At 44.9% G+C, this 18,610-nt stretch overlaps 1 protein-coding gene across 1 annotated transcript; it reads right to left on the bottom strand.

Moving 5' to 3' along the window:
* Nucleotides 1-5,040: 5,040 nt before the first annotated feature.
* KCNA5 (potassium voltage-gated channel subfamily A member 5) lies at nt 5,041-7,792 on the bottom strand. Its single transcript, XM_060778056.2, has one exon. The coding sequence runs from the start codon at nt 7,457-7,459 to the stop codon at nt 5,726-5,728; it is 1,734 nt and encodes a 577-aa protein (XP_060634039.2). The 5' UTR covers nt 7,460-7,792; the 3' UTR covers nt 5,041-5,725.
* Nucleotides 7,793-18,610: the final 10,818 nt, after the last annotated feature.

The raw sequence follows: 18,610 nt of genomic DNA, 5'->3' as shown, positions 1-18,610 counted from the left end.
CCAGTGCAGTCAGGCAGAAAAAAGTTCAGTCCTGCTGGATTGTTATCTTCTCTTTTCTGTCGTGGTCACTTATATTTGAACAACAATAATACTTTTGGTAAATTATGGGATTGCCCATAGAGTTTTGGCACCAGAAATAGCAAAGCTTTTCAATGAAGATTTTGTACAAGGAATATCTTGTTCAAACAATTAATACAGTAAAAAACTCATTATTGCCAAGGCAATTCCATAACTTATTCAATATTTGGAGAGATGATGAAGAAGATCTAAGCAATTTCAGAATATAAGATGTTTCAAAAAGATGGACCTGATTTGGAATTGCTATGACTCTGCAAGCATGAACCACCTGTGAATGAAACTTTCCACTTGAAACTGTGGGGCATAGAGTTTCAAATGATTCCCACCAGATGCCTCTCTCAGTGCACAAATAGCCCCTAGCCTCACTCATTTGCCAGATGGTGACCCTGCTCTTGAGAAATTCTCCTTTTGCAGAATTCTTTTTTAGATTTGTTTCTGACTCAGAATGGTTAATAACATTTGATAAACTGATGACTTGGTAACTCATTACACCATTTGTCACTTTTAGAGCAGGGGTCCTCAAACTAAGGCCCAGGAACCGGATACGACCCTCTGAGGCAGGGGTCAGGAACCTTCGGCTCTCCAGGTGTGGTGGACTTCAACTCCCACAATTCCTTGAGGCTCGGCATTCGCCCCAAAGGCTTACCTTGGCCTCAAGGAATTGTGGGAGTTGAAGTCCACCACACCTGGAGAGCCGAAGGTTCCCCATGCCTGCTCTGAGGTCATTTAGCCGGCCCTTGTTCAGGGTCAACCTAAGTCTGAAATGACTTGAAAGCACACAACAACAACAATCCTATCACATCAGCCAAAAGCAGGCTCACACTTCTCATTGAAATACTAATAAGTTTATATTTGTTAAAATTGTTCTTCATTTTAATTATTGTGTTGTTTTAAGGGTTTTTTTGCACTATAAATAAGATATGTGCAGTCTACATAGCAATTCATTCATTTAAAAAAAAAATCGGCCCTCCAACAGTTTGAGGGACTGTGACCTGGCCCTCTGTTTAAAAGGTTCGGGGACCCCTGTTTTAGAGTAATATGGGTCTATCAATTTAGAACATCCTATGCAATTAACTCCATCTGAATGTGTATAAAATAAAACAGAAGTCTATTTTTTTGGATCTGAAAATTAGGAAAGGAGGAGTTAATATCATCACTTTTATGTATAATAAACCCTACAGATGTAAACATGTACCTTAGATTTGACAGCAGTCATCCTACAACCATGAAGTATAACCTCCTACGTGGCCAGTTTCTGAGAATAAAGCACAAATGTTCTCATAAAGAAAAAGTTAACTCAGAATCCATGATATTGTCGAACCATCTGAAGGCCAGAGGGTATCCATAACATACAATATTTAATGATTTAAGACAGTGTTTCTCAAACTGTACTCCTCCAGGTCTTTTGGACTTCAGCTACCAGAAATCCCAGCCAGCTTGCCAGCTTTTAGGAAGCTGAAGTCCAAAACATCAGGAGGAGCACAGTTTGAGAATCACTGGTTGAAGAAAAGCAGTGAAGAGTCTCAATTCAGAACTGTCAAAAAAAGCAACACAGAGTTCAAAGTAATCGCCTTCATGGGGCTCTTGAAGGCGATTACTTTGAACTCTGTGTTTTTGTTTTTTTGAAGTAATCACCTTCATGGGGCTCTTCTCCCAGTGGTGCAGTGGGTTAAATCCCTGTGCCGGCAGGATTGAAGACTGACAGGTTGCAGGTTCAAATCCGGGGAGAGTAGGATGAGCTCCCTCTATCAACTCCAGCTCCTCATGCGGGGACATGAGAGAAGCCTCCCACAAGGATGATAAAAACATCAAATAATCCGGGTGTCCCCTAGGCAATGTCCTTACAGGCGGCCAATTCTCTCATACCAGAAGCGACTTGCAGTTTCTCAAGTCGCTCCTGACACGACAAAAAATAAAAATAAAAATGGGGCTCTTGCATTTAATTATATTACAAAACACTTCCAGAGATTTATAAATAAATATTGGAAGTGGAAAACATCTTACAATGTAATGAGAAATATATTATATTCTACAAAGGAGTCCGGAATATCAAAGATATTGGGATGCATATAGAATTAAAGGCCAAAAAACTTAGCCACTTGATACTAATACTATAAGGGGTTTGCAGAAACCAGGGGAATATTATCCATGTGGATGCTGTTTGTATGATCCGTACACAAGAAAAATGATAACCAATGTATCATTAATGATATAGAGCAAAATAGATATAATGGGTTTTAGGATTAAAATCACCAGAGCCCATGGCTCTAAATGAATATTTCAATTTACTGTCTTTAATATAAACATTGTTGTGGAAGATGAAATAAGTAAACTGAGGTAACATTTAGGATAATTGCATTGGCTATTCTTGTGATGAATTTCTGAAAAAACAATTCCCCTCAAACCAACTTCTACAACAGGCCTTCTCCTCATCATTGTGTGGCTAAGATAAAAGCTATATTCTTTGGTTTAGAACAAGTTAGAAATTTGCATAGAACTCTTCATTCTCATCCTTTCTTTATCAATCACCATCAGAATACTGTCAGGAGAGCTGAAGTGTCCATTCTTGATTGATGAAATAAAAGGCTTCTATGCACCTGAATGGACTGGGTTGCATTAGGCCTACTTAAAAGGCCTAATGCAACTGTAGGGTTGCCATAGTCCGTTTCCTCAAATCTGGCCATATATTAAGTAATTTGTGCAAATTATTATTCTAAATAAGCATTCAGCATATCAATTATTGCACTTCTAAGTTAACAGTGTTTCAATCTTTTATACCCTTTTTATATGCACCATGGGCCTCACCCCATGAGTGAGGAACGAGGGGAAAGCGGAGGGAACCATCTTGCTCCATTCCCTCTCATCCAAGTTCATCTTCTGGGATGGCCAGCCAACCCACATCCTTTCCTCGTTGAGGTCCGTCTTTCCCTCACTTTCTGGATTCCGTTTCCATGTGCTGCGGAAATGGAGTCCCAACAGAAGTAATCTTACATTATATGATGGCCTCCATGGGACTCTGTTCCACAACGCATGGATACAGAGCCCAGAATCTGTGCAACGAGGTTCATATTTAGAGCCTTGGGCTTAGGAACAGGGAGATCCAAGTTCAAATCTCTGCTTGGTTATGGAATTTATCAATAAATAATGCATGTATATTCCAAATGCAATGCAAACAAAAGAAATATATTGACCTGCACAAGCACTCCCTATGATATTTTCATTAGACCATTACTTTTTGCCATCTGTTTTTCCACAATGTCAAAAACATCTCCATGCAGATACCACATGAGGCCCTGATAGTGATTTCTAATCTTATGTACTGGCCAAACAGCAGGGGAAAGTATGTAAGTGCATGCCCTTCCATCCTACCCAATATCTTGCCTAACTTTGTACCTACATTGTAGATCAGTGGTTCTCAACCTGTGGGTCCTCAGATGTTTTTGGCCTTCAACACCTGGAAATCCTAACAGCTGGTAAACTGGCTGGGATTTCTGGGAGTTGTAGGCCAAAAACATCTGGGGACCCAAGTTCGAGAAACACTGTTGTAGATCCTCCTTTTACTTCTTGCACAAGGGGAAGCTCACACTATCACAGTAACTTCTCTCATTTAAACTTCTTTCCCTTCACCTCATATTCTTACAATGCTTACATCCTTGCTCCTTGTAGCCTAACACACTCATTTCCCTCCTTCCTTCTTTCCTTCCTTCCTAATGCAGTGGTTCTCAATCTGTGGTTCCCCAGGTGTTTTGGCCTACAACTCTCAGAAATCCCAGCCAGTTTACTAGCTGTTAGGATTTCTGGGAGTTGAAGGCCAAAACATCTGGGGACCCACAGGTTGAGAACCACTGTCCTAATGCTTCATCACAGTGGTTGTTCCCACCTGTTTTCTCCATATTTGAGTCTTAAGAATTTCCGTAAATCAACAAACTAGGTAAGTCCAAAGCTTAATCCAACTTTATCATTCCTAAGACTTGAAATAATAGTGCCTAATGCAGTGGTTTCCAATCTTTGGTCCTCCAGCTCTCATGATTCCTAACAGTTGGTAAGCTGGCTGGGATTTCTGGGAGTTGAAGTCCAAAACACCTGGAGGACCAAAGGTTAAGAACCACTGGTTTATTGCATGTGTGGATTCTACATATGCAGTCTGACACTTTAATATAATTTGACACCACTTTAACTCTTATGACATGATAGGCTCCTCAATTCCGATTACTTTTCAGCTGAAATGCAACAGCCTACATGTATAAAGAAAATGGTTGAATCAGACAAACACTAACCTTTAGTGCTGATCTTCTTCTGTTGTGTCACGTCACTGTATATGACAACAGGCTGATGTAACAGGAATTCAGGAAAAGTAGGAGGAAACACATACAGAAGCAAAGAAGAGCGTGGTACTTTCCCGCAGTAGCAACAGCCTTACTGAGGATGGATCCTGATCCCATAATTTGGAGAATACCACTGCTGCTGTCATTCTCCTAGCCGTATACTGAGATCATTACGTTTGGTGAAAGTAGTTCTGCCATTATCATTCAAGAACATCTGTGCAGCAAACATCCATCATTTGGTTTCTTAGTAAAAGCCAGCAGTCCTTTTCCAGTTCTCCTCTAGAATAGGAGCCAAAAGAACTCTATTTAACTAGCTGCCTTAATTAGATTCTTTCAGAAGCATCCACCGATGAAGAATGATTGTAAAAACAGTAACATTTGTAAACAGGATGATGCAAGTTGGAGATGGGTGCATATTCAAAATGTTTCCATGTTCCAGAACACACATTTTTGCATGCATGGTGATTACTTACTACCTTTGATCTATTGTGCACTTGGATCTAATGTAAATAATAATAAACAATTATTTGTTTATTAAAAAAAATCCTTCAAATTTGCCACTTAAAAAGACTGACAATATAAAGTTCCCAAGATTTACCCTCCTGGGAAGAAGAACACATTATGGGATAGACAGAAATATGAAATAGCATTAAATGTATTTATTATGAAAAAAAGAGTTGGGTTTTTGCCAAGGTAACGAAAAACAGCTGTGAAAACAGTGTTTTTTCTGCTAGGTGGCTGACCACACCACACACACTTCATACAAGAGAAAACCAGTTTTGCACTTAAATGTGAGGAATGCTTTAACTAAATGTTCTTGGAGAGTCCATAAATTTGTACATCTCTAAAGTGCTCTTTTGCATTTATAAATATAATCACACATATATTGAAAATAGAATTATTCCAAATCAAAGTACAGTACCAACATAGAATCTATTTTCTTCCCATGGAAAAAGAGGTATGGAAAAGAGGATTGTAGATACAAATTGATTGTTTTTAAACCCACCTTTAAATAATAAATTATCTGTACGCAACAACACTCTGGTTTTTAAAGGCTCATAGACATTGGGAAGTGTCTAACTTAGTCTTAGCTGGATTTATAAATAGGCAACACTCTTAATGTCATGTAAAAGATAACATTGAAAACCAACAGACAAATAGAAACAACCCAGCAACAACATCAATTTGTATTTCCTGAAAGTTTTTTTTAAACAACTACTATATTCAAAAAATTTAAAAATAAATACTAACTGGCAGTCCTGTTTGCCCTTTGCAAATAGTTCCCCCAAGTTTACTCTATTTCCCTATCAATTTCCCTTGTTTTACAAGTCTGTTTCCCGGTTAGTATCCAGGCAGAGCGCATAGAGAGACCGCCTAAGATCTATGCTACTTTTAGCTTTGATATTGGCCTTCTCTACAGATCTCATCACATTGTTCATCCCCTCGGCATTCTCCAAGTGCACAACAGATTTGTCCAATGAGGTTTTACTGGCTTGTCTCTTCAAATCTGTAGCCGAGTTGCCTGGAGCACTTGACTCATCCTTGAGCATGGCTTGCTCCTCGTGGTCGGTTTCCCGGTGGTAAAAATAGTTGAAGTTGGACACAATAACGGGGACGGGAAGGGCAATGGTGAGCACGCCCGCGATGGCACACAAGGAGCCCACGATCTTGCCCCCCACAGTGACAGGCCTCATGTCTCCGTAACCCACCGTCGTCATGGTAACCACCGCCCACCAAAAGGCATCCGGAATGCTAGAGAAGTGCGACTCGGGGTCGTCGGCCTCGGCGAAATAGACGGCGCTGGAGAAGAGGATCACGCCGATGAAAAGGAAAAAAATGAGCAAACCCAGCTCCCTCATGCTGGCTTTCAAAGTCTGGCCCAAGATCTGCAGGCCTTTGGAGTGCCTGGAGAGTTTGAAGATGCGGAAGACCCTGACCAAGCGGATGACGCGGAGGATGGCTAAGGACATGGCTTGTTGTTGGCCTCCATTGCCAGTGCTGCCAGGCTGTTCCTCCTTCTGCTGCTCATGAGCCAGTTCCGTACCCAAAGTGATGAAATATGGGATGATGGCTACGATGTCGATGATGTTCATGATGTTCCGGGAGAATTCGGGCTTGCTTGGACAGGCAAAGAAGCGCACCAGCAGCTCAAAGGTGAACCAAATGACGCAGGTAGTCTCGATGATGAAAAAGGGGTCGCTGAGGGTGCTGGGGGGCTGTGGGCGGGGCAGGTCCCCCAGGGTGCCGTTGGGTGGGAGCGGGAGGGGCACATGCAGCTCCCGCTCGTCCCGGAACTCGGGCAGCGTCTCCAGGCAGAAGGTGATGATGGAGATCAGGATGACCAGCACTGAGACGATGGCAATGCCGCGGGCTGAGCTGGAGCTTTCCGGGTACTCGAAGATGAGCCAGACCTGCCGCTGGAACTCGTTGGCCGGGAGCGGGCGTTCTTCCTCCTTGATGAAGCCCTCGTCTTCACGGAAGCGCTCCATGGCCTCCTCGCCTAGTTGGTAGAAGCGGATCTCGTCGGCGAAGACGTCGATGGAGACGTTGACGGGCCGGCGCAGCTTGCCGCCCGACTGGTAGAAGTAGAGGATGCCGTCGAAGCTGGGCCGGTTGCGGTCGAAGAAGTACTCGTTGCGGAGGGGGTCGAAGTAGCGCATGCGCTTCTCGGGGTCGCCCAGGAGGGTGTCCGGGAACTGGCTGAGGGTGCCCAGGTGGGTCTCGAAGCGCAGGCCGGAGATGTTGATGAGCACGCGCTGCTGCCCCAAGAGGGCGCTCTCGCACTCCGCTTCGCCTAGCTCCTCCCCGCCACCGCAGGGCCCGCCTCCTTCCGCAGGGGCCGTCGAAGGGCAGGCCCTGTAGGCCGGGCAATCCCCGCCGCTGGCGATGGCCATGCCTTCCTCGGGCGGCGGCGCGGGGGGTAGGCGTCGCGGGCAGCGGCGGGGGCGGCGTCCTGGGCTGAGGGCCTCGCTGCTCTCCGCGCCGGGCCCGCTATCCGCCTCTCCTCCGACGGCCGTGGCGCCTCCGTTCTCCAGCGTCACCAAGGCGATCTCCATGGAGGGCGGCCTCAGCGGACATGCCGCCCGCCCGCGCCGGGCAGCTCCCGTCGGCGCGCGCCTTCTTCTTCTTCCCTCTTCCGAGCCGCCCGACGGTGCGACCCCGGGCTGACGTCAAAGGCTCCTCGCGCGCGGTCCAATAGGGGAAGGAGATTGGATAGAGAGATAGATAGATGGATGCAAGCGCGCGCGCCCAGTGCGCCAGCTGTTCCTCCTCCTCCTCCTCTTCCTCTTCTTCTTCCACCACCGCGAGTCCTCTCTGGCGCAAATAGGCGCGTGAAGCCCCTCGCCCGCCTTTGTGACGTCTCTTGCCACCCAGCCAATCCGGAGACAAGGCGCCCCGGTTCCCACGCAGGGCGCGCGCACTCAGGGAGGGAGGAATGGGGAGGGGGGTGTTGATTGGTTGTTTTGGGGGGAAATGCGCTTGCCTTTGCTTTTCCTTCCCTCAGAAAAACAGAGAGGGAGAGAGGGAGGGAGGGGAGGCGGCGCGCGACGGATAACACGCGGGATTATTGTTGTTCCCTCGCCTCAGCCCTCCTCACGTTGCGAGGGAGACGGCGGCGGCGGCGGCGGAGGGGGATGCGCCTTGACACGAAGCGGCTCCCGCTGGTGGCTTGGCAACAGGAGGCAGGCGCTGAGGCGGAGCGCCTTAGAGATGGAGAAGCGGCAGCCGAGCGCCTGGCGCCTTCACGGAGCGCGTTGCCACAGCCCTCCCGACCAGAGGTGGAGAATAGCCCCGTCTCCAGCCTGCCAGCGGGGCGGCCGACCAAAGAGACCAAAAGTACAGGGTAGAAACAAGCATAATAATAATGTTATTTATCGTGTCAGGCAACCGAACAGTTGTATTACATTTTTGACAGAACAAACAAACAAACATACAAAAGACAATGTATTGTCGAAGGCTTTCATGGCTGGAATCACTCAGTTCTTGTGGGTTTTTTCGGGCTATATGGCCATGTTCTAGAGGCATTTCTCCTGACGTTTCGCCTGCATCTATGGCAAGCATCCTCAGAGGTGAGGACCTCACCTCTGAGGATGCTTGCCATAGATGCAGGCGAAACGTCAGGAGAAATGCCTCTAGAACATGGCCATATAGCCCGAAAAAACCCACAAGAACTGAGATACAAAAGACACAGAATTTGTGAGTTTGGTAGTTGATTAAATATCCTTTGACCAGTATCTGGCCACTTGGAGTGCTTCTGGTGTTGCTGCAAGAAGGTCCTCCATTGTGCATGTAGCAGGGCTCAGGTTGCATTGCAGCAGGTGGTCTGTAGTTTGCTCTTCTCCACACTCGCATGTCATGGATTCCACTTTGTGGCCCCATTTCTTGAGGTTGGCTCTGCGTCTTGTGGTGCCAGAGCGCAGTCTGTTCAACGCCTTCCAAGTCGCCCAGTCTTCTGTGTGCCCAGGGGGGAGTCTCTCGTCTGGTATCACCCACGGATTGAGGTGCTGGGTTTGAGCCTGCCACTTTTGGACTCTCGCTTGCTGAGGTGTTCCAGCGAGTGTCTCTGTAGATCAGTGGTTCTCAACCTTCCTAATGCCGCGACCCCTTAATACAGTTCCTCATGTGTGGTGACCCCCAACCATAACCCTAACATTATGAATCACCATGTAAATAATGATCTGCAGGATGTATTTTCATTCACTGGAGCAAATTTGGCACAAATACCCGGTATACCCAAATTTGAATACTGGTGGGGTTGGCAGAGAGATTGATTTTGTCATTTGGGAGTTGTAGTTGCTGGGATTTACAGTTAACCTGCAAACAAAGAGCATTCTGAACCCCACCAACAATGGAATTGAACCAAACTTGGCACACAGAATTCCATGACCAACAGAAAATACTGGAAGGGTTTGGTGGGCATTGACCTTGAGTTTGGGAGTTGAAGTGTGCCTACATCCAGAGAGCACTGTGGGCTCAAACAATGATAGGTATAGACCAAACTTGGCACAGATACTCAATATGCCCAAATGTGAACACTGATGGGGTTTGGGGAAAATAGACTTTGGCATTTGGGAGTTGTACTTGCTGGGATTTATAGTTCATCTACAATCAAGGAGCGTTCTGAACCCCACCAATGATAGAATTGGTCCAAACTTCCCACACAGAACCCCCATGACCAACAGAAAATACTGTGTTTTCTGATGGTCTTTGGCGACCCCTCTGACACCCCTTCGCGACCCCCCCAAGGGTCCCAACCCCTAGGTTGAGAAACACTGCTGTAGATCTTAGAAAACTATTTGTTGATTTAAGTCGTTGACATGCTGGCTGATACCCAAACAAGGGATGGGCTGGAGATGTCACTGCCTTGGTCCTTTCACTATTGGCTGCTACTTCCCGGTGGATGTCAGGTGGTGCAATACCTGCTAAGCAGTGTAATTTCTCCAGTGGTGTAAGGCACAGACACCCCACAATGGGGTGACATGGGGGACATGAGAGAAGCCTCCTCGCAGGATTGCAAGACATCCGAGCGTCCCCTGGGCAATGTCTTCATAGATGGCTGATTCTCTCAATCCAGAAGCAACCAGAAGCGACTTGCAGCATAATAATAATAATAATAATAATAATAATAATAAATAATAATTTAACCACCAGACTAATGTTGAAAGCCTTGCAGGAAGGCCTGCTGGATGGGGAAAGAAAGGTGGAATTGCTGAGTTGTTGTGAGTTTTCCAGGCTGTATAGTCATGTTCCAAAAGCTTTCTCCTGACTTTTCCAACAGACCTCCCAACTGGGTTGTTGTAGGTTTTTTCGGGCTATATGGCCATGTTCAAGAGCTGGACAGGAGGAGTGTGACTCTGTTGGTTCTCTTGGACATCTCAGCGGCTTTCAATACCATCAATCATGGTATCCTTCTGGGTCGACTCTCTGGGATGGGTCTCGGGGGCACGGTTTTGTCGTGGCTCCGATCCTTCCTGAAGGGTCGATCCCAGATGGTGAAGCTGGGAGACGCCTGCTCGGACCCCTGGCCTTTGTCCTGTGGGGTCCCGCAAGGCTCCATTCTGTTTCCCATGTTTTTTAACATCTACATGAAACTGCTGGGAGAGGTCATCCGGAGTTTTGGAGTTAGGTGCCACCTCTATGCAGATGACACACAACTCTACTACTCTTTTCCACCTAATTCCAAGGAGGCCCCTCGGGTGCTGGACGAGTGCCTGGCTGCTGTGTCTATCTGGATGAGGAGGAACAAGCTGAAGATCAATCCCGACAAGACAGAGGTCCTCCTGGTCGATCGCAAACCGGATCGGGGTATAGGATGGCAACCTGTGTTGGACGGGGTTACACTCCCCCTGAAGCTACAGGTCCGCAGTTTGGGAGTCCTCTTGGATTCATTGCTTACGCTTGAGGCTCAGGCATCGGCGGTATCCGGAAGGGCTTTCGCACAATTGAGACTCGTGCGCCAACTGCGACCGTACCTCGCAAAGGCTGATCTGGCCGGGGTGGTCCATGCCTTGGTCACCTCTAGAATGGATTACTGTAATGCACTCTACGTGGGGCTGCCCTTGAAAACGGCTCGGTCCAACTGGTCCAACGGGCAGTGGCCAGGATGTTAACTGGTGCTCCTTACAGAGAGAGGTCAACCCTTCTGTTTAGGGAGCTCCACTGGCTGCCGTTTATCTTCCGAGCCCAATTTAAGGTGCAGGCGCTTACCTACAAAGCCCTAAACGGTTTGGGACCATCCTACCTGCGTGACCACATCTCCGTGTACGAACCCATGCGTTCACTTCGTTCATCCGGAGAGGCCCTGCTTGTGATTCCGCCTGTGTCGCAGGCGCGTTTGGTGGAGACATGAGATAGGGCCTTCTCTGTGGTGGCCCCCGACTCTGGAATACCCTCCCCAAAGATCTTAGACAGGGCCCTATGTTGGCAGTCTTTAGAAAGAACTTGAAGACCTGGCTGTTCCGATGTGCCTTTCTAGAATAGGAAAACTCCATTAACAAGTCCCAGAAGCACTTTATTAGAATTAAGATTGCCGCACACCGCACACTGCACTTACCCTATAAGCCTTACATATCACCTGTCACATCAGCACTTTTAATCCTGTACCCATTCCTCTGGCCCGGCCCAGTTTTATTGTGCCTTGGTGTATTGTTTATTGCTCGTTGTTTAATTTTGCTTTAACTGTTTTAATTTTTTTAAATTGTTTTAGGTTGTGTATTGTTATGTTGTTGTTTAAGGCCTTGGCCTTTGTAAGCCACATCGAGTCCTTCGGGAGATGCTAGCGAGGTACAAATAAAGTTAATTCCACTGGAGACACAGAAGTTCTGGGAGAACCGCTTCTCACCCCGGAGCAAGGGCAGACAGTCCTTTTCCCCACCATAAATGGCACTTGCTTGTGGATCACATTTAAGGGAATGTTTGTTGGAATGCAGAGCCACGCACACATTCCGATCCTGGAAGATGAATAGCCAACCAGTGTCCACTGAGTTTAGAGAAATTATACAAGGGGTTTTTCTATGTCAGGAGCCACTTGATAAACTGCAAATCACTTCTAGTATGAGAGAATTGGCCATCTGCAAGGACATTGTCCATGGGACACCTGGATATATTTATGTTTTACAATCCTTGTGGGAGGCTTCTCTCATGTCCACGCATAGGGAGATAGAGCTGAGACATGAGCTCACTCCCATTTCCCAGATTCGAACCACCAACCTGTCAGTCAGCAGTCCTGCTGGCACAAGGGTTTAACCCAGGGGTCCCCAAAGTAAGGCCCAGGGGCTGCATACGGCCCTCCAAGGTCATTTACCCGACCCTTGCTCAAGGTCAACCTAAGTCTGAAACAACTTGAAAGCCAAGGTAGAAAGGTCACTTCCCCTGTGCGGGGGAAGTGCGGCCACTGATAAAGGCTTCCTTGACATCCCCCTCAAATATCCCCAGTGCAGGATTTCCCATTGTGCTGAGGTGTGCTTAACCACTGGCCCCAGTTGGTGGGGTGGAGGGGGGGGGGGGCATCTTGTGGACAATTTTTTTTTTAGGATGGATTTTGCTTCTGTGGTGCAAAATCTGTGGTGTTCTGTTTTTGAGGTATTCCAGAAATAATTATGGAGTTGATAGTCTGTGGGAGTGTGTCACAAAGCAGGCAGTGTAGGCCGTACTGGGCCTACCTCCTTCAGGGCCCAAGAAAGGGGGCTCATAACTTAACTCACACAGAGCCTCATTTGTCCTCAATTCAGCACTGTCTGTGCACATTTCAGAGGAAGGAGCAGGCTGAGCCACCTCTGGAGAAACCTTGGCTAAGAAAAGCATACGAAGTATATGAGGCAGTCTTATGTACACAAGCCACACACAGCTGAGAAGGAATCTCTTGGGGGAGGGCTTCCCAGCAGAGTTTACATTGAGACAACACACCCTGCGCATACTCATAATCCTGTGTACAGTGTGCTCTCTTCTAGGGCTGCTTAAGCTTTTCCCACTCTCAACCCCTTTCCTGCCAGAGAAATGTGTAGGTATATAAAATGATTATAAAAACCCAAGCATTTGCTGATACTTAAGCAGCATTTGCAAGGCTGTTTAGCAAGCCCAAGGCTGTTTAGCAAGCTGATTTTGTGGAGTACAGCTGAAATATTTTCTGCAAGGTCCACTGTAAGCACGGCACACAGATTTGTGTAAATGGGTGGCACTCGGAAACCTCTTTACCATTGCATATTTCTTCATGACCCCACATTGAGTCAAGAGGACCCCATTTGGAGTCAGAGCTCACAGTTTAAGAAGCAGTGCGCAGGTCTCCCTTGCCTGCAAGGCCTGTGATTTTTCAGAGAACTGAAAATCCATCCATTCAAGGCTACATCTCTGCTTCCCAGCCCCAGTGGTAATACTGTAAGAGACATTTCTCTTTCCCATTTGAAACACACACACATACAGGCAAAAGATTACAGCGCTCTGGCCCCATTCATGGATTATTTGTTAAAAGGATTTTGTGGAGAAGGAGGCTGACAGATACTCGCTGCAACCGTAAATCCTCATTTGCACAGAATGACCAAAATATTCTGGGTAAACAGAATCACTTTCTCTTCAAGGAGTATCGGACAAAGCCTTTCTGAAATGATGCTGAAGGCATCAAGACCCCAAAGGCACCAGTTTCCATCTGATTGTAAAACCTGTGTAAGGTCAGCCCTGGTTAGTACGTGGATGGGAGATCACCAAAGAATAACAGGTGCTGCCACATGCTGTAATTTAAACAACGAAACTGACAAAACCATTTCTGAATATGCCACATATTTAAAAAACTTAGGAAATTAATGGTTTAACTATAAATAGACAGGTGATTTGAGGGCAGACACACACTCAAGAGTGTCTTTCAAGACAACAATCTTTAATTAATTTTTATTTACTTTTTGCCTTTCCTGCATAAAAGAAATAAGGTTCTTTTAGGAGGTTCTTCTCGACACAATTTAATGAATTTTAAAAATGGGACAAAACCACTTGCCTAAATCACTGAAGCACTACAAATGCTGATTGCAGCATAATCCTCACTGTCCCAACAAATCATCCTTCTGCTGCACTTAAGTGCTGCACTAGACCAAACATTCAAATGCATATCAGCATTTTCTTCATGCTACCACCAGCAACATCAAAACAAATAGCAGGGAGAGACACCAATATCCCACCCTAACCATCTCCATCTATTAAGTGCCACAACATTCTAATGGAAGAGAGTGGATTTGGGTCAGTAAATCCAGAATTGCTCTGTGGCTCACACTTTATCCAAGTATGCTCTTGTTAGCTATAACAATCCAGGAGCTAAATCTATAATTCCATTCACACCATGCAATATATATTTTTTTCATTTGTTAATTTTTTTCTGCTTTGTTTTATTTTGTGAAAGGTATTTTTAGTTATGAGACAGGATAGAATGAAGCATTAAACTCTACAGAATCAGTTTCATTTGATGCAGCATGGTGGCATTCCCCCCCCCCCCTCCTGCCCACTGCATCAGACAAGCCCATGTAATTCCATCAGGAAACAGGGTTATACCCTCTGCTGTAACATACACAGTACTGCAGAGGGTGGGTGGGGGGGATGGGGAAGACTGGAGGCATCGGATGCATTGTAGTAATATTATTTTTATACTCAATCTGGTGTGTTCATTAGGACAAATAATTTCTAATTTCCTAAGGATTAACGCATTTTCATTTAGTGGAAAATGCTATCTCCTATTAAAAATCTGTCCAAAGACATGAAATATTCCTGACATGAAACAAAAATTAATCATGTTAAATGGTTGTCATTAGTGATTATTTTCTACCAACAGAGTCATTTTGAAATAATTTTCTTCCAACAATGTCAGATCACAAGGCTGCAGGACATGGCCCCATTCAGTCAATGTAAATTATTTGTTACTGACTTTGTTGTCAAATAAACTAGAGATTCCTGTACTAGAGACTAATGAATCAAGAGTTGTGGATACTTTGTCTTAGTTATCAGGTCACATAGGAGACAATGGGATGCAGCTCTTTTTTTTTCATCGTAGGATGGACAAATCTGTACCACAGCAGGCTGCAGAACATGATACTTTAGGCTGAACTGACAAAGCATCATCTTCCCAAACATCCTGAAAATACCAGATCCCTTCTTATCTTGGAAGCTGTGCAGAGTTAATGCTTGACTGATGCACCACGATGCACCACACGGGCAGTTCAAGGGATGTCAATGCAATCAATTTGTAAGTCTATGAAAACCCTATGAAATTAATGGCATCACTATACATCAACAGACAATTTGAAGGCACGTATACATGTACACGCTATCAAAAATGGCAGACATTTGAAGTTTAAGCAGATCAAAATCTCTATAATAGATTTGAAGCAATGATAAATGGTAAAATCATCATTGATTTGCATCTCCCCTGATGCAAAGACCAGAAAGGATGGAAAAAGACCAGCCTATTTCAGGATTTTATCCACCAATGAAAGAGCTGAAAACTCTGCTGAATGATATGTTATCTATGGCACGTGGTCCTAATGAAGAAAAGAGGAGGGGAAGGCTGGCCAAGAAGGAGTGGTATTCTGTTCTTGGATTTATTGGAGAAATTGCATGAAAATCGTTGATGGATCTTCAGAGGGATTGGGTTTCCATCCTGCCGATTCTAAATTTTCAGTCGTCACCAGACTCATTAGTGATATAGAAGATACAACAGATGGGCCTCTCCAGCAAAAGACATCCCATTAAAGCAGGTAACAAAAATTAGAACAGTGTCAAGAGTAATGTCTCAATAAGGTCAAGGATTTTGAAAATTGTGGACTATGCTTAAATATCCTCCTGAGAGGAATACCAGACTATGTGGAGAAGGGTGATTTACACTCACATATGCTCTTACCTGGTTCAAATAAATTTACCCTGTTTTAGACGTTATACAACATTTTGAGATCTTAGCTATTAAATCTTGAAATGTTGGAGGGTTTTGATAGGATCCGATCTTAACTTTCAAACCGATTTTTTCGGGATATTTCATTTGACACAAAAATGACACAATTTCCAACCATTCACAGTGCTGCTGTGACAAAGAGGAGTAAAATAAAATAAAAATTGCAAGCTACTTGTTTCCCATAGTGACACTGTTTGAAGTGCAATGACTGAACTGCAACATTTGCAAAATCCTCAAAGTGGTGAAGAAAGAAAACGTGTCATCCCACCAAGATTATGAGAGCCAGGAAGTCTGAGTGTTAGGTGACTGGAAAAGTGTGGTACAAATCTGAAGTTACAGATTTTATCAAAAGTGATTTCACAACTTAGTTCTGAATGGCATGGAAGTTTGTGTGTCCCCCCCCCCTTTCTCTCTCTCTCTCTCTCTCTCTCTCTCTCGAGAGCTGCCTTGTCACTTTACCTATGGGGAAGAAATATATGGTGTCACAGTGATAACTCTCCTCCCAACCTGTGTTTTCCTATCATTGGATGATCAACTTGGACATACTCACACATTGCTCCTTTTTGTCCATGCCCCCCTTTTTTCTGGAAGAATTGTGCAACTCCAAGATTTCACAATGTTATAAGACTATGGTATCATCCTTGTGTGAGTTCATAGTTATGCAGTTAATGACATCCACATTTTTACAGAAAGCAAGCACTGTTCATAAACACCCTTGCAATTCCCAGCTTTTTCCTATTTTGTATATTCTGCACTTATGATTGCCATAATGGACAAATGGACATATGAAGTCCGTCAAAAAGTAAGAGATCCATATCAGTGCCTGCAATTACTCATAAAACTGCAAAGTTACATGAATAATAATAATTAAAAGATGTGAATGCGGCAATTGTGAGAAGTATGGTTTTGCAGGCAGAGGTCTTCTCAGGCTGTTGACTGGAAGTGAAATGCCCAACAACATAGGGAGAGGGAAGTCATGTGGAGTGGACATTCAACCTACATGTGTTCTCTTAGTTGTTATGGAGACCATACTGAAGAAATCAGAAGACTACTGTTGCACTTCAGAACAGGAAAAGCCCTCTGACTTTAAACACCACACAGTTGAATAGGAAAAACAATCCTTTTATTGAAGATAATTAAAAAGCAGTAAAGTAAAAAGCACTTTAAAGAAATAGGTATATCCAATTAGGTAAGAAGATAAGCAGGAACAAAGTAATCCAGGAAAAATAGTCCATGAAAACAAAGTCAAAACTTTTCTAATAAAATCCAAGAAACCAGGAAACATGAATCTAAGGTATGAATATAAAATCATAGAATCCAAGAATCAAAACCATGAAACAAAAGGCACTTAAACATGAATCTTCCAAGCAAGGCTTCCATGAAACAAGGACAAGATCTTGACTTGATTCCAAATGATGCTACATCTGACTACATATTCTGTACCTGGGACTTTTATCTCCTTGTTAGCTATGTTCCAAGAGCTCAGAAATTGGTTTCGCTTTGCCTTAGAATCTCTTATCTTTTTCTCTCAGAGCCTGGCAGAATGCTGAATCCACTGTTTGGCTTTTCTGTTTTTGACTAATCTCCTCCCGTCTATTTGCTCATTAATTTTTGCTCCTGGTGCCTAGCTGTTTTCAAGCTCCAAATCATGGGAACTCTGGTAGCAATTCAGAGAGCACACCATCATCCCCACACCCCTCAGGGGCATTCTCATGGGAAACTACACTTTGAACAGGGATCTCCTGGTCATTCTCTGCATCAATATAATTGACCAAGCGATTGCCATCTTGAAACTCATTGACATCACTCCCCACATCCAAAGCACTCTGATCCTGAAACACAATCACAGGCTGAGCTTCAACAACTACACAGATCCAAAACCCAGGCCCGATCTAGCGTGCTGGACACAGAACCAACCCAGAGTATGGAGGCAAGATAGAGTTCCTTTCACCCAGCTGTGCTGAACACCATTTGGCACCACTAGGCGGCCACTCTAACTGTCCCCTCCCACCCCCAGTGTCATTGTGGACCCCTGCCATGGCAGGTGATGGAGCACTGGGGGAGTGGGGACAGGATCCAAATAAGGCTCTAACAGGCGAAGTGATCATTTAAGGCTGCCCTTGGAATTTCCCCAAGGCTGCTCATCAGTTTAAGATCGGCTGAAATCCCAAGAGCCTCTAATGCTAGCCTCTAATGCTCCTCCTTCCAGAGGAAAATGGATTCTGATGCTCTACTGCCCTCTCTGTTCACTATGACAAGTGGTGCTTCTCTACAGCTTCTTGCAAAATATTCTTCCTGTTTGCCTTCTGAGTGCACAGAAACTGTTTTTGCTATGTGGGTGATTAGATTGCCTCCTATGGAACAGGATTGGGACCAGGAAGGTGATTACATTTACTATGGAAAATGGTCTGCAGCCGCTCTATGCCCTCACTCTTATTTCCAGGAGAGATGTGCACCAGTGTTCTTGAGCAGAAATCCTCGAACGGCTGTTTGGGGCTCCAACTCTCAGAAGCCCTAATGAGCTTGTTCAATTGTCAGGAATTCTGGGAGTTGAAGGCCCAAACAGCTGGAGGGCCGTAGTTTGAGGATGCCTGCTCTAGAGACAATAAGTTACACCTCTCTGGAGAGTTTTGCTAGCATCAGATCTTAATTTTCAAATAGATCTTTCAGGACTTTCAATTAGCCATAGTTTCAAGTTGGCTTGAAGTTGCAATAATGGTCAGCATAGATGATATAATAGGACATCAGATAGTAAAAAGGAAGCATAACCCATATAATCTACTTT

This window comes from Anolis sagrei, chromosome 5 (genome assembly GCF_037176765.1).
Source record: "Anolis sagrei isolate rAnoSag1 chromosome 5, rAnoSag1.mat, whole genome shotgun sequence".
Lineage (NCBI taxonomy): Eukaryota > Metazoa > Chordata > Lepidosauria > Squamata > Dactyloidae > Anolis > Anolis sagrei.
Note: the sequence above shows the minus strand (reverse complement) of the source record. Positions and strands in the feature narration are given on the sequence as shown.

What these genes read in the sequence shown, in the direction of transcription:
- KCNA5 (XM_060778056.2), bottom strand. Translation starts at nt 7,459, where the DNA reads ATGGAGATCGCCTTGGTGACGCTGGAGAACGGAGGCGCCACGGCCGTC.